Below are 12,360 nucleotides of genomic sequence, written 5' to 3' on the forward strand. Positions count from 1 at the left end.
GATGGAACAAAACCACGAGATGTAGCGTGGGCACAGGTGATGCCGTGCTGGGCCGGCCACTTTCTTGACCTGAGTCCCCAGCTCTTCACCTGAAACCCAGAGCTTCCTCCAGCCTACCCGTGGCCTGAGCCTCCTCACATCCCAGTTCTGGGGAGGCAGGGGGGGAGTTCTCCATATTTTTTTTATTTGCTCCTCAATTCTTACGATAAGCATGTAGTACTTTTTTTTTTCCTTAATGTTTATTTTTGAGAGAGTGAGTGGAGGAGGGGCAGAGAGAGAGGTAGACAGAGGATCCAAAGCGGGCTCTGAGCCGACAGCAAAGGGCCCAATGCAGGGCTCAAACTCCCACACTGTGAGATCATGACCTGAGCCGAAGTCGAACGCTTAACCGACTGAGCCCCCGCCGGCACCCCAGCATACAGTACTCGCTAGTAATATTTTTTGCAAAGAGTAAGTGCCTAGATCGCCAGCTGCTCTCTACCACAGTGGACAGTGAGCTGAGCTCCCCAGCAGCCGCCTGCTGTGGATTTTGTAGGAAACCCAGCGGCCGCGCCCCCACTCCCCCCTGCCCCACTCACTCAGTGATCTCCTCGGTGACGGTGTGCTCCACCTGCAGGCGGGAGTTGACCTCGATGAAGTAGTGTTTGCCGTGCTTGTCCACCAGGAACTCCACGGTGCCCGCATTCTCGTAGCCCACCTGTGGAGTGGCCACGTCAGCAGGGCCCGACCGACGGGGGCCTGCCGGCCACCCCGGCTCAGATGCAGCCACCAGGCTGGTTCCGAAAGAGCAGACTGAGGCGGACCCCGCCCCAAGAGACGGCGGGCAGCCCACCAGCCCTGCCGCCCCTCCCACCCCCACCCCCCCAACCCTGGGTGAGCACCGCCAACCCAGGGCCCGGACCCCTGCCCGGATGTCTCCCCAGGGCTCCGCCGAGCCTCTGCCAGCTTCGGCCGGCTTGTCTGGGCGAGACATCAGAGGCACCACCAGATCCAGAATCAATCAGTGCCCTCTCCCCGGCGGACAGGCCCCGCCACGCATAGCCCGGCCTGTGCAGGGCCTTCTCGTTCTTAAAGGGTTTTCAGAAAGTTCCCCTCTGCTTTACTCGTCCCCACCTCTGGCCACAACCCAAAGAGATGCCACCTGAGACAACCAACAGTGAAGATTCTAATGCAAAATTCAACCCTCATTCAACCGGTCTCTCTCTGGTCCTCCCAGAACCCCATAGTAGACTTCAGTCAGTTCCCTCAAATCTATTATACCATGATACATGGCCTGAGCCGATAAATTAGACCCAACTCCAGGTAAGATTACTCCTCATACGAAGTAACCCAAATGACAGCTCTAAATTAGATCCTAATCAATGCCTCATATTAACTGTGGCTGAAGCCTCTCTGTAGAGCACCAACCCTGTCTTTCAGCTGGGGAAGGCTCTGGAATCATCTGCCTCCTGAGAGGTCTGAGGGAGCACTACTCTGAGAGGGAAAGCAGGACCAAGGCCCGCCGGGGTGCTGGGGAAGGCAGGTGTGAGAAGATGCTCCCACTTGGCCCTGGGAAGGGGAGGCGGAAGTGGGGGCGGGATGCCTGGACTCTGGGGGCGGGAGGGGGCAGAACAACAGACAGCAGGACCCCTGCTAAGGCCTGGCCCGGGTGGGTGCTCTCCCGGGCAGGCCTAGCGGGGCAGGTCACTGCTGGGGGAGCTGCCTCCATGACCCAGTAGAGCAAAGATTAGCAGAAGGAGGATCTGAGAATTCCGTGGGTGGCAACAAATGTGATGCAGGGGACGGTCAAGAATGAATGGAAGAAATGCCTTAATAATGCTTCTTAATCCTAACAGAAACCACTGGATCTCATGCCTTTTGTTCCAGGGGTTAGTTGGTGCCACGCAGAAGCTCAATTTGTGCAGAGGGTGTGGCCAGTGGCCTCTTTCCCTCCTTCTTCTCAGCCTTTCTGGACTCTAGGCTTGGCCTCTGGGCCCGGGCCTGACACCTCTGCTCTCACACAGGGAGGACCCCGAGGATGCTACGTCAGCCCTTTCTCCTCCAAGATGGTCCTCCCCCCTCCCTCCCAGAGCCAGTCACTCTGGACCTCCTAGCTCCCTGGCAGACTGTCCACATCTGGACAGCGACCACTGGCCATGAGGCCTAAGCCGGCAGCAGCTCAGAGGGAGCCTATAGGAACAGGCTCCTTGTCTCCACATGGGAGACTGTTCCTGAAGGCCCCCGCCTTTCACCTGCTTAGCAAGTTTGACAGAGTCACTGGTGAGTCGGGTCCGAAGCTGGGGGTCCAGGTGGGCAGCAGGAGCAATCTCAACCACTTTCTGGTGCCGCCGCTGGATGGAACAGTCTCGCTCGTACAGGTGCAAAATGTTCCCGTACTGGTCTCCTGCGGTGAAAGGTAAACCGGCCTCAGCCTCTCCAGGGACCAAAACACTTCGTGAACACCCCTAGCCCCCACACAACTACCGCGGCCAATCAACGCTTGCTCCCAGCGGTAGGGGGCAGCCAGGAAGGAAACTGCCACGGCCAAGGCCTGAGCCCTTCCTGGGGAAGGGTCTTCCGGAGGGACAGCTCCTGGAGGCCAGCCGTCGTGAGCCCAGAAAGATCAGGCCTGCTCCACTCCTGCCTTGTGCTGGGGCCCCACAAATGCCCCCACTCACCCAGGATCTGCACCTCGATGTGGCGTGGCTTTTCAATGAACTTCTCCACAAACAGTGCACCATTCCCAAAGGCAGCCAGAGCCTCCGAGTAGGCCCGGTTGTAGTTTTCCTCCAGCTCCTAAGAGGGCAGGCAAGGCGAGCAGACATGGGGCCCTGAAGCTCTGTCTCACCTTCTGCAGGACCACCCCCTTCTCAGAACCCCAGGGTCTGCTCTATGGGTGGCCTCACGGCCTGGCGGGGCTCCCTGCTCTGCTCCCAGCCCTGGGTTTCTGCTCACCTCATAGCTGTGCACGACCCTCATGCCACGTCCCCCGCCCCCGTAGGCGGCCTTGAAGATAATGGGGAAGCCGTAGGTGTTGGAGAACTCATGGGCCTCGTGCAGGGAGGTGATGGGGGCGTCTGTGCCAGGGACCACGGGAACACCTGTTGGAAGACAGGCATGTGGGTCCTCCCTGCCCAAACCCGCCAGCCCCCTCCTTGGACAGCCCCTCTTGAGGCGCCGTACGGCCCCCAGTGGCTCATCCGCCATATGCACCTGCACTGATAGCGATGGCCCGGGCCTCCACCTTATCTCCCATCTTGCGGACGACCTCAGGGCTCGGCCCAATGAACCGAACCCCGGCATCCTGGCAGGCCTGGGCGAAGTCCGCGCGCTCTGACAGGAACCCGTAGCCAGGGTGCACCGCGTCCACATTGTTTTCCTGGGGGCAGGAGGGATCAGAGGAATGAGGCATCTCTCAGATTCCTTCACACAAGCCCAGACCAAACCCTGTGGCTCCCATACCTGCCCCCACCTCACTCGTTCCATTCACTCGTCCATTCACCCATTCACCTATTCACAGCACTTACTGTGGGCTGGCTTGGGGCCCGGGCCCAGCCTGGGGAAGGCACGGGGTCCAGGCCCAGCCCGGCTCACCTTGGCCACCTTGATGATGTCTGGGATGTGCAGATAGGCCTGCACCGGGGCGAGGCCGCGGCCGATGAGGTAGGCTTCATCTGCTTTCTGCCGGTGCATCTGGCCTGTGTCCTGCTCCGAGTAGACAGCCACGGTGCGGATGCCCAGCTCCGTGCAGGCCCGGAACACGCGGATGGCAATCTCACCTTGGAGGAAAGGGGCAACAGGCCAAGACGTCAGATTCCTGGGTCCTTACAGAAGCAGAGGCGGGCGGGGAGCTGGTGGACAGGGCAAGGGCAGAAGAGGGACGCTAAGGCTGTGCTGGGCTCCTCTCACTGGGCCCAAGGGCACTCACCTCTGTTGGCCACCATGACCTTCTTGATGGGCTTGTACTCCAGGCGCCGGACGTGTGGGGAGGCAGCAGGGGCAGTGGAGGCTCGGCGGATCCCCAGGAGCCTCAGGCCCCCACGGATGGTTCGGAACTTCAGCATCTGGAAGTCAAGAGCCGGGTTGGAGCAGCCTCAGCACAGAGGGTCTCCCTAGGAAGAGTAAGCATCCCATCCCAGCCCTGCGGCGGCCCCACACAAAAGCCAGCACCCTCTCCCTCCTCAGTTCCCGGCCAAGCCCAACACTCCCTGGGGGGCTGACTGGCTGTAGGGCAGGGTGCGAAGTCAAGCCCAAACAGAACCCAGCCCACCCTAGTGCCCTGACAACTTTCATAACACTACAAGCTCTCAAAGCAATCCTGGCAGTGAACCAGAGGCCCTGTGTTCCCTCGCTGTGCATATTGTCAGAGTCCCCTTCGGTGCCCTCTGCGGGGCCCGGCAGCCCGGGTTTGAGAACCTCCCACACCACGCTGACCCCCGTGTCCCTCCATCAGGGTTCCGCCTGGCCAGGCAATGAGGGTGACGACAGATCTCCCGAGGAGCCCCCCTGCACCAGTGCTGTCTCAGGAAGCCATCCAAGCCTCCACTCAGACTTCAGAAGTGCAGACTTCTTCAAGTGGTGGCAGAAACCTCCTCTTCTAGAGGCCACTTAAAGTGCAGCGATCTTCAGCTATTACCGTGCTATCTCCCCCTCACAGATCCCCCAGCAGCCCGATCCTCTGAGATCTGCCTCAGATAACCACCCCCCGGGAGGGAAGCTCTTTCCCGGCAGAGCGTCACGAACCCACCGCCTTGGCCATCGACGGCATACACGCCAGAGAGCAGGCCTGAGGTACAAATCTCGCCTCGTCCTGGGCACCGAATGCCTGCTCTGCTCACGGCCACATGCGGATCTGCAGCTGGGACAAGGCCCCGTAGAAAGAGCCCAAACCACCATACGGGGTCAAGCCGAGAAGAGGCAAAACGCTCCTTTAGGACAAGCGTGGCAACAGAGCAGTAAACAGAAGCGGTTAATAAACCCTTAGCAGTTTCACCTCAGGAGAAAACACAGACAGAAGAGAATAGTGAGGTGGCACTTTGCCTATTAGATTAGCAACAGTGTTGTGCAACAATCAGGTTCAGCACTGGTAAGGCCTATGGGAGACAGACCCGCAGGTGAGGTCTGGAGATCAGGGCAGTTCTCTGGAAAGCTCCCTGGAAACCCTATCAGGAGCCTTTGAAATATTTACACCCCTTGGCCCAGTCGTTACCATTCTAGGAATCCAACCCAAGGAAATATTCTAAAATGGGAACCAAGATGGGTGCAGAAAGATGCTCAAAACAGTATTATTTACAGTAGCAAATAATTAGAAACCACTTATGGATCCAACAGGAAGACATCTATACAAACAGACATTATGTAGCCATTAAAAATGAGTGTTTCAGGGCACCTGAGTGGCTCAGTGGGCTAAGCGTCTGACTTTGTCTCAGGTCATGATCTCATGGTTCGTGAGTTCGGGCCCCGCATCAGGCTCTGGCCTGACAGCTCAGAGTCTGGAGCCTGCTTCAGATTCTGTGTCTCCCTCTCTCTCCACCCTTCCTCTACTTACGTGCATGCGCTCTCTCTCTCTCTCTCTCAAAAATAAACATTAAAAAAAAAAATGAGTGCACAGCTCTGGTGACATAGGAAATGCTTATGCTAGAATGTGATGCTACAGAAATTTAAAAGGTAAAAATATGATTTCATGAAGTTTTTTTTTTTTTTTTTTAGGCAAGGAAATCAACTGGAAGGAGCTCTGTCAGCACATCACTCACTCCTATGTTCTAGAATTGGCTCAGTGTTGGGTTTTTTCCTTCCTTGTGTTTCTCCAGTCTATACTTTCTCCACCAGAGATGTATTATTTATAATTAGAGGCGCAATGAAGACATACAGGAGAGAGAGAAGATCTTTGCACAAAAAAAGCTAAGCAGGGCACCTGAACCGTCTCCCCGAGGGAGACAGAGAACTCCGCTATGTCCTGTGAGACAAGCTGCCAGTGAACGAGGCTGGGCCCTCTCCCCACAGCACAGTGGGGCCACCTCACCTTCCGCACCTATTGCCTGGAAGAACCGGCTATGGGTCTTCCTCACCTGTCTACAGGTGAGCAGCCTCACAGCAGGTGACACTGGCCCCAACAGTCACAAACCTCCAGAAGTTTCCAGGGAGGCCCAATCTTTTCTCCCACCTGGGTGGGTTTGCTCCTACCATGTAGGAACTTACCCACTGCCTCGTGTTAAATGCCCCCTCACACTGCCCTCTCCCTTTTCCAGAGACAGAAAGGGATCCCTGGAGGCTAGGTGGACAGTGGGTGCCAGCGCCTCGTAGCTCACAGTGACGACACAGGGAGCCCGAAAAACCCCCAGGCCTCGGTGGCCATTGCACACACATTGTCATGTTGGATCCTCACAGATGCTGCAGCCAGGCCTTCCCTGGCAGTTCTACGTTACATATGCAGAGCCGGGATCTAGGTGGGAGCCTCCAGATGCCCCTGAAGCCATGTCCAAGCAGATCAGGCCCTGGGGTGCAGGAGAGAGCCAGGCAGAAGCTCACAGAGAGGAAAGGTCAGGGCCTTCTTGCCAAAGCCAGAGCAATGGAGAAAGAGGAGTAGAGAGCAGCCCCGTCTGCTGCTGGCGGCCCAGTGTTCAAGCCTGGAGTCCACAGGCCTGGGACTGCCCCCCCCCCCCCCCCCGTAGGGTCCCCACAAGCCGTGAGATCTGGACAATCAAGGCCTCATTTCATCATCTCTGAAACCGGGCACCCCCACTCCCAACCTCGACAGGTCTTCTGGGGATCGCTGAGTCCAGTGGTAAATGCTGGGCCACGATCACCATCTTCCCACCATCCTTTCTTCCCACAAGAGCACGGGGACAAGAAGGAACCGTCTCCATGCAGCCCCACACAACCCACGCTCCTGAGCCCCCTCCACAGCACCAGGCCCACCGCCCCAGGGCACCTGGCCCATGCGCAGTTAGACCCGCACTCAGGGGGTCGCAGTGGGCCCTCCCCACAGCACTCACTCTGCACCAGCCAGGGACCCACAGCTGCTTCTGCCCAGGGAGGCCACGGGCCAGTGGCTGCTCCGCCTGAGGTCACTGGCCCTGGCATACACAGTGCTCAGGCACCAGGGTGCTGGAAGCCTAGGTGGTGGTTAAGACTGAAAGCAGGGTAAGGGACGCCCACGGTGGCTGTGGGGCCCAAGGCAAAGGGAGGCAGGGAGGTTGGGTCATGCAGGCAGTAGGTGATTCACAGCCTCAAGCTCGCTCCCTTGACCCCTTGGGGCCAGGAAAGATTGCAAGGCAGATGATCTGAGGCAGGACACGAGCCAGCAGGGGGACAGCGGACAGCCTTGAGTGATTAGGACCTGCTGCCACTGGAGGTTAAAGGCACAGAAACATCGGTGAGCAGCCGGGACAGGGTCCGGAGAGGCCAGTCCGGACAGAAGGCACCAGTCATGCTCCCCTCAGAGCCTAGACACAGCTGTGCAGCTCCATTCACAGCTGAGTCACATGTGACCCCGACACCCCCCACCACCCCCAATGCTAGGCTTGGGACAGGAGGACACGGGGATGAATAAAAAAATGTCACTCCATGGGGCGCCTGGGTGGCTTAGTTGGTTAAGCATCCGACTCTTGGTTTCAGCTCAGGTCATGATCTCGCGGTTTCGTGAGTTCAAGCCCCACATCGGGCTCTGTGCTGACAGCCAGGGGCCTGTTTGAGATCCTCTCTCTCTGCCCCTCCCTCATTTGTATGCGTGCTCTCTCTCTCAAAATAAATAAACTTAAAAAAATTTAAAAAAAAAAAAAAAGTTACCTCATTCCCAGAACATCTCCACCCTTCTTAGAACTCGGCTAACTCAGCACCCAGCCTTTCCCCTAGTCAAATTCCACTCTCCTCCCAGACTTGACCCCTGGGGGTAGGGGAGTGCAGGGTCAGCTGCCAGGTGCTTCCTGAGGCCTTTCCAGAATCAACTATAGCTGGGGGAAACTGCAGGGCAGAGGTCGGCTGCCTGGCAGAGCCCTCTCTTCTGGGAAGCGGGACACTCGTGGGTCATGTGTGTGATGAGTCCTCTCTGGGTATGTTGAGTTTGAGGGTTCTGGGATGGGCCAAAGGGAGGGGCTGAGTGGGCAGACTCCCACTCCTCCCTGAATCTCACCCCATCTCCCACCCCTGGAGGGAGGAGAGGCCCCTGTGCAGTGCTTGGGGGTGGGGGAAGTGGAGGCCGGAAGCTGTGCTGCTGGACGCACCCGGCGAGACCCACCAGTAGAAGCAGAGCCCCTAGGGCGGGAGCGGAGGGCAGTGGGAAGGCCACGGAGCACCAAACTCCCTTCCCACAGCCCTCCCACAGGGGCTGCCTCTGGCATGACACGGGGCCCCTTGCCCAGAGATAAACCCTGGCATCGCAGAGTGTGACCTGAGTGCCAGCTTCTCACAGTGGCACTCTCCCCCAAACAGCCTCCAGAGCGCAGGCCTTCCCGCAGGCACTGTTCCAGGTGGCCTCCTTGTCATCCTCACACCTGGCAGAGAACAGGCAAAGGTGCAGAAGTGCTGGTCACGGGTGAGTGGGGTGGGGCTGGAGCCAGGCTCCCACCACAGGTTTTTGGTTGGTGGATGATAACCAAGAAATCCTCAAGGTCATAGACAGTTTGAGAATCTCCGATTCCAAAGGCCTTGTTAACCAAACTCAGCATGTTGGAAAGCCCTCATGGTGTCGCATCAGCAGACCCTCCCTGACACAATTGGAACCCTTCAGCAAGGGAGGCGCTTGCCCGGACAGGACAGCCTCGCTGGGCGGGTCTCCTCAGGAGGACAGGCCGCTCAGATGCTGCCAGAGCACAGTGGGCCTTGCTCCGGGCTGGTGATGCTCAGGGCAAAAGTCTTCTCTGACCTCAGCGATGGGGACAGAAACGGTGGGTAGGAGAAAAGCAACCATCACCCGAAGATCTCATCCTGGTTTCCTCTCCAGAGAGCTGACAGTCCCAGAGAGGGCTGTTTGCTATTTTTTGCAAATGCCAGCTGACAGATCTCTTTCCTTGGCCTCGGGTTGTGCATTAGAGATGGGGAATAAGACGGCTTTGACTCTCACTTGGGACGTGTAAACAACGCCTTGCAGGCAAGCGTGAGGCGCTGCGAAGCAAGGAGTGTCTGGACACCTGCTTTCTCCCCGCTGCCTCTCAGCAGGACTCCACGGTTTCTACTTCTCCCCGAGCTTCAATTTCTCCTCCAACACTGATCAATACGCTCAGTGTTCCCCTTCCAGAAGGTAGTGATAACAACCAAGTCAGGAAGGTGCCTAAAGAACCTGTGGAAGGAGGTAGGGGGAAGGTCTGGAGACCTTCTGCCCAATCTCGATGACCTGCCCACTTGGCTTCTACGACACCCAGCACTCACCACGCTCCACCTACGTGCCAGGCCGGTGCAGGCAGGTGGGGACACACGGTGACCAGCAAACCCGGCAGAGCCTCTAGCCTTTATCAGGTGCTGGGCTCTGCGTGGGATGCTCTGCGGGATGCTCTGCAAGTGCTAACTCACGTAATAGGCTCCTTATCGCTCCCTTGTACAGATAAGGAAGCAGGCAGGTGGGATTAAGTAACAGCCCAGGTCACCCAGCAGGCCGCCCTCCAGAGCAGGAGCTCTGATCTCTCAGGGCACATGGTGTCATGACCAACCAGCGAAGTAAGCTGTGGCCTTTATCAGAGGCACAGTGTGACAGGCACTTGGAAACCAAAAACCAAAAAACCGACTCCTGATAAAAACTGTGTCACTGGCCTGAACTTCCTGCAGGGCAGCCAGTGGCTCTGCACTTCTCCCCCCCCCCCCCCCCCCCGAGGGCAGGCTAACAGCGCCAGCAATCATGTGTCCCCGATAAGCTAGGACAGCTTCACTTACTCCAATAAATCATCAAAATGTCCCTAGACATCTGAAGTCCCACGACTTCCGACCAAAACTACATCTCCCAAGCTGCCTCCTGCAACCCTGAGCAGCACAAAATTCTGGTGTCAAGCTATCATCATCCAAATTTTGGTCCAGACAATATGACCACTGTGCTCAGGGTGTGTGCGCTCCCAGCCAGAGGAGCCTGCCGCGGCCCAAGTGTCAGGCCCCGGAACGTTCCTTCAAGGATCTGTACTGCGTCCACCCTAAATATCCCTGTTCTTTACACAGCACCTCCTGCAGCCTCAGAGGACAGCTGTGGGCAGTTGGAAAGGGAGGCACATTCGGAAGGGAAAGCCATGGCCCTGCTTTGGGAGTACCTGGTTGATGGCAGTCTTAGAAGCCCACAGTCTGGACTGCCCACCCGCAGTTCCCAAGCCCCTTAGCACATCCAGGTCAGAGGTGTGCAGGAGGGCAGCCAGAGGGAGTGAGGAGAAAGGACAGCGGCCCAGAAATAGGCCTCAGGAATCTCCAAAGTAACTAACAAGATTCCTATCCATCTACTCTCCCGACCCTCCCAGCACCAGCACCATTATCGTGCTCCTTCCCCGGCCCCCAGTTGGCCTCAGCAGTGCCAGCAAAAGCAGGTCAAAACCAGAAGGACGGAGTTCTTGGCAGTGGACTCCAGCCGTAGCAGAAGCGAGCCTCTGATGGGTGGGGCTGCTCTTGGGGAGTTTTCTCTCCAAGCAGCTCTGCACTGTCCTCAACGTGTCCAACGGGGCCCCAGGGCTGGCGGCCAACAGAGACAGATGAAAGGAAAGGACTCCGTTGGACTTTGCAGGCAGCAGCAGCTGGTATTGAAGCTCCCGAGAGAGGCTTGACTAAGGCTGAGACATCTGGGTAGGGGGAGCGGAAGGGAGGACAGGAAGACAGTGAAGGTGACAGATGAAGAAGAAAGGAAAGCGAGAATACCAAAGACAGAGACAGGAGTAAAAACAGCACGTGGCCTGGGGCCACACAGCCGGCTCCTACCCTGAGAGGCCACTGTGGTTCAGAACCAGCCGACAAGGCTCCACAAAACCCCCACAGCCCCTGATTTAAGGCAGCAGGCAGAGGGGAGAAGGTGAAACAGCCACACTGGGACAAATGGCACTGTGTGGGCTGCTGGGCTTTGTGGGCAGGGGGACGGAGGCTCAGAGAAAGGAGGTGAGCAAGGGGTCTGGGCCTGCAGGGCAGCAGCAGGGAAGGACAGGGATGGACAGGGATGAGGAGGGGGCAAACTGGCGATACAGTGGCTGCCCTGTCCCAGCCTCGGTCAAGGGCAGGGACACTTGCAGGTTGAACACTGCCCCCTGGTGCAAAAGGAGAGCTACGGCCGACCTGCTTGCCCAGGTACCAGAACGTCAGAAGGCCACTTGCCCTGATTTCTCCACATCCTTTAGACTCACTCAGAAAGGCATTCCTGGACACCCAACCTCCTTGGTGAGCTCAATACCCACCCTGGGAAAGATCTGTCATTGTTCTTGCCACACCCTACTGTCCTGTCTGTGGAGGATGTGGGTGAGGTCACATCTGTCCTCAGAAAGGAGCAGTTAATGTTGTAATGATTCGTTCACCCATCCCACAAGACATTCTAAGGACCCTGGGGACAGGATCCTCAGTCTATTTTGTCCTTCACTGTTTCCCTAGCACTCCATACTGTGCCGGACACCGAGATTAAATGTCTCGGGAATGAATGAACAAACGAACGAATGAATAGGTCACAAGAGTTTCCAGAAACATTTTGGAATGCTGAGACAAAGATTAATACGGCCTGGTCCCCCCTAGGATCAGCACACACAAGTCAGCGGGACATACAAGTGCCCCTTACACACAGATTAGAGCCCAAAGTGTTGACAAGGATGTTTAGTTAAAAGGGCAAGGTCAGAAAAAGGTGGGAACCAGGAGAGCCGCGCAAGGCGACCGGCACTAGAGCCTCCATTCTGGACAGTGGCTGGATAGTGGCTTTTCAGGGAGATGGGACACCAGAACAGAGCAGGCATGCAGGCAGTCCAGGAAGCTCCCTGACGCCTTCACAGCACAGCACTCCGGCTGGAGAGTCACGCAGCACCTCCTCCCCACGTGCTTACCCAGTTCACCCTAATCCCAAGATGGCAGGAAGTAGATGCCACTGTATGGACTGAACTGAGTCCTCCAAGGAGATCTATGCAAGTCCCAACCCACAGCACCTCAGAATGTGACCTTAGTTGGAAACAGGGTCTTTACAGAGTCAAATTAGTCAAAATGAGGTCCCCAGGGTGGGCCCTAAAGGCAATATGCTTGGTGTCCTCATAAAAAGGGGAAATTTGGACACAGAGAAAGACACAGGAGGAAGATCATGTGAAGACACACAGGGAGAAGACGGCCATGTGTCCAGAAAGATGCATCTATAAGGATTGCTGGAAAGTACCAGAAGCTGGAAGATAAAGGAAAGATCCTCCCCTACAGCTTTCAGAGAAAACAAGGCCCTGCCGACATTGATTTTGGACTTCT

The 12,360-nt window shown here is 57.0% G+C and overlaps 1 protein-coding gene across 6 annotated transcripts in view; it reads right to left on the reverse strand.

Annotated features, from left to right (window-relative positions):
• Positions 1 to 12,360, reverse strand: part of PC (pyruvate carboxylase) — a 102,398-nt gene that overhangs the window by 19,635 nt on the left and 70,403 nt on the right. For 5 of the 6 annotated variants that reach the window (XM_058689779.1, XM_058689780.1, XM_058689781.1 and 2 more), the window contains 7 exons: positions 3,908 to 4,043; positions 3,574 to 3,758; positions 3,193 to 3,358; positions 2,935 to 3,080; positions 2,658 to 2,775; positions 2,232 to 2,383; positions 579 to 697 (listed from right to left, as the gene is read on the reverse strand). In XM_058689779.1, coding sequence (XP_058545762.1) covers positions 579 to 697; positions 2,232 to 2,383; positions 2,658 to 2,775; positions 2,935 to 3,080; positions 3,193 to 3,358; positions 3,574 to 3,758; positions 3,908 to 4,043 — 1,022 coding nt within the window. Of the gene's footprint in view, positions 1 to 578; positions 698 to 2,231; positions 2,384 to 2,657; positions 2,776 to 2,934; positions 3,081 to 3,192; positions 3,359 to 3,573; positions 3,759 to 3,907; positions 4,044 to 9,194; positions 9,200 to 12,360 lie in introns of those variants that run through there. The other variant, XM_058689783.1, reaches the window with a different exon arrangement.

Source organism: Neofelis nebulosa, chromosome 10, assembly GCF_028018385.1.
Source record: "Neofelis nebulosa isolate mNeoNeb1 chromosome 10, mNeoNeb1.pri, whole genome shotgun sequence".
Classification (NCBI taxonomy): Eukaryota; Metazoa; Chordata; class Mammalia; order Carnivora; family Felidae; genus Neofelis; species Neofelis nebulosa.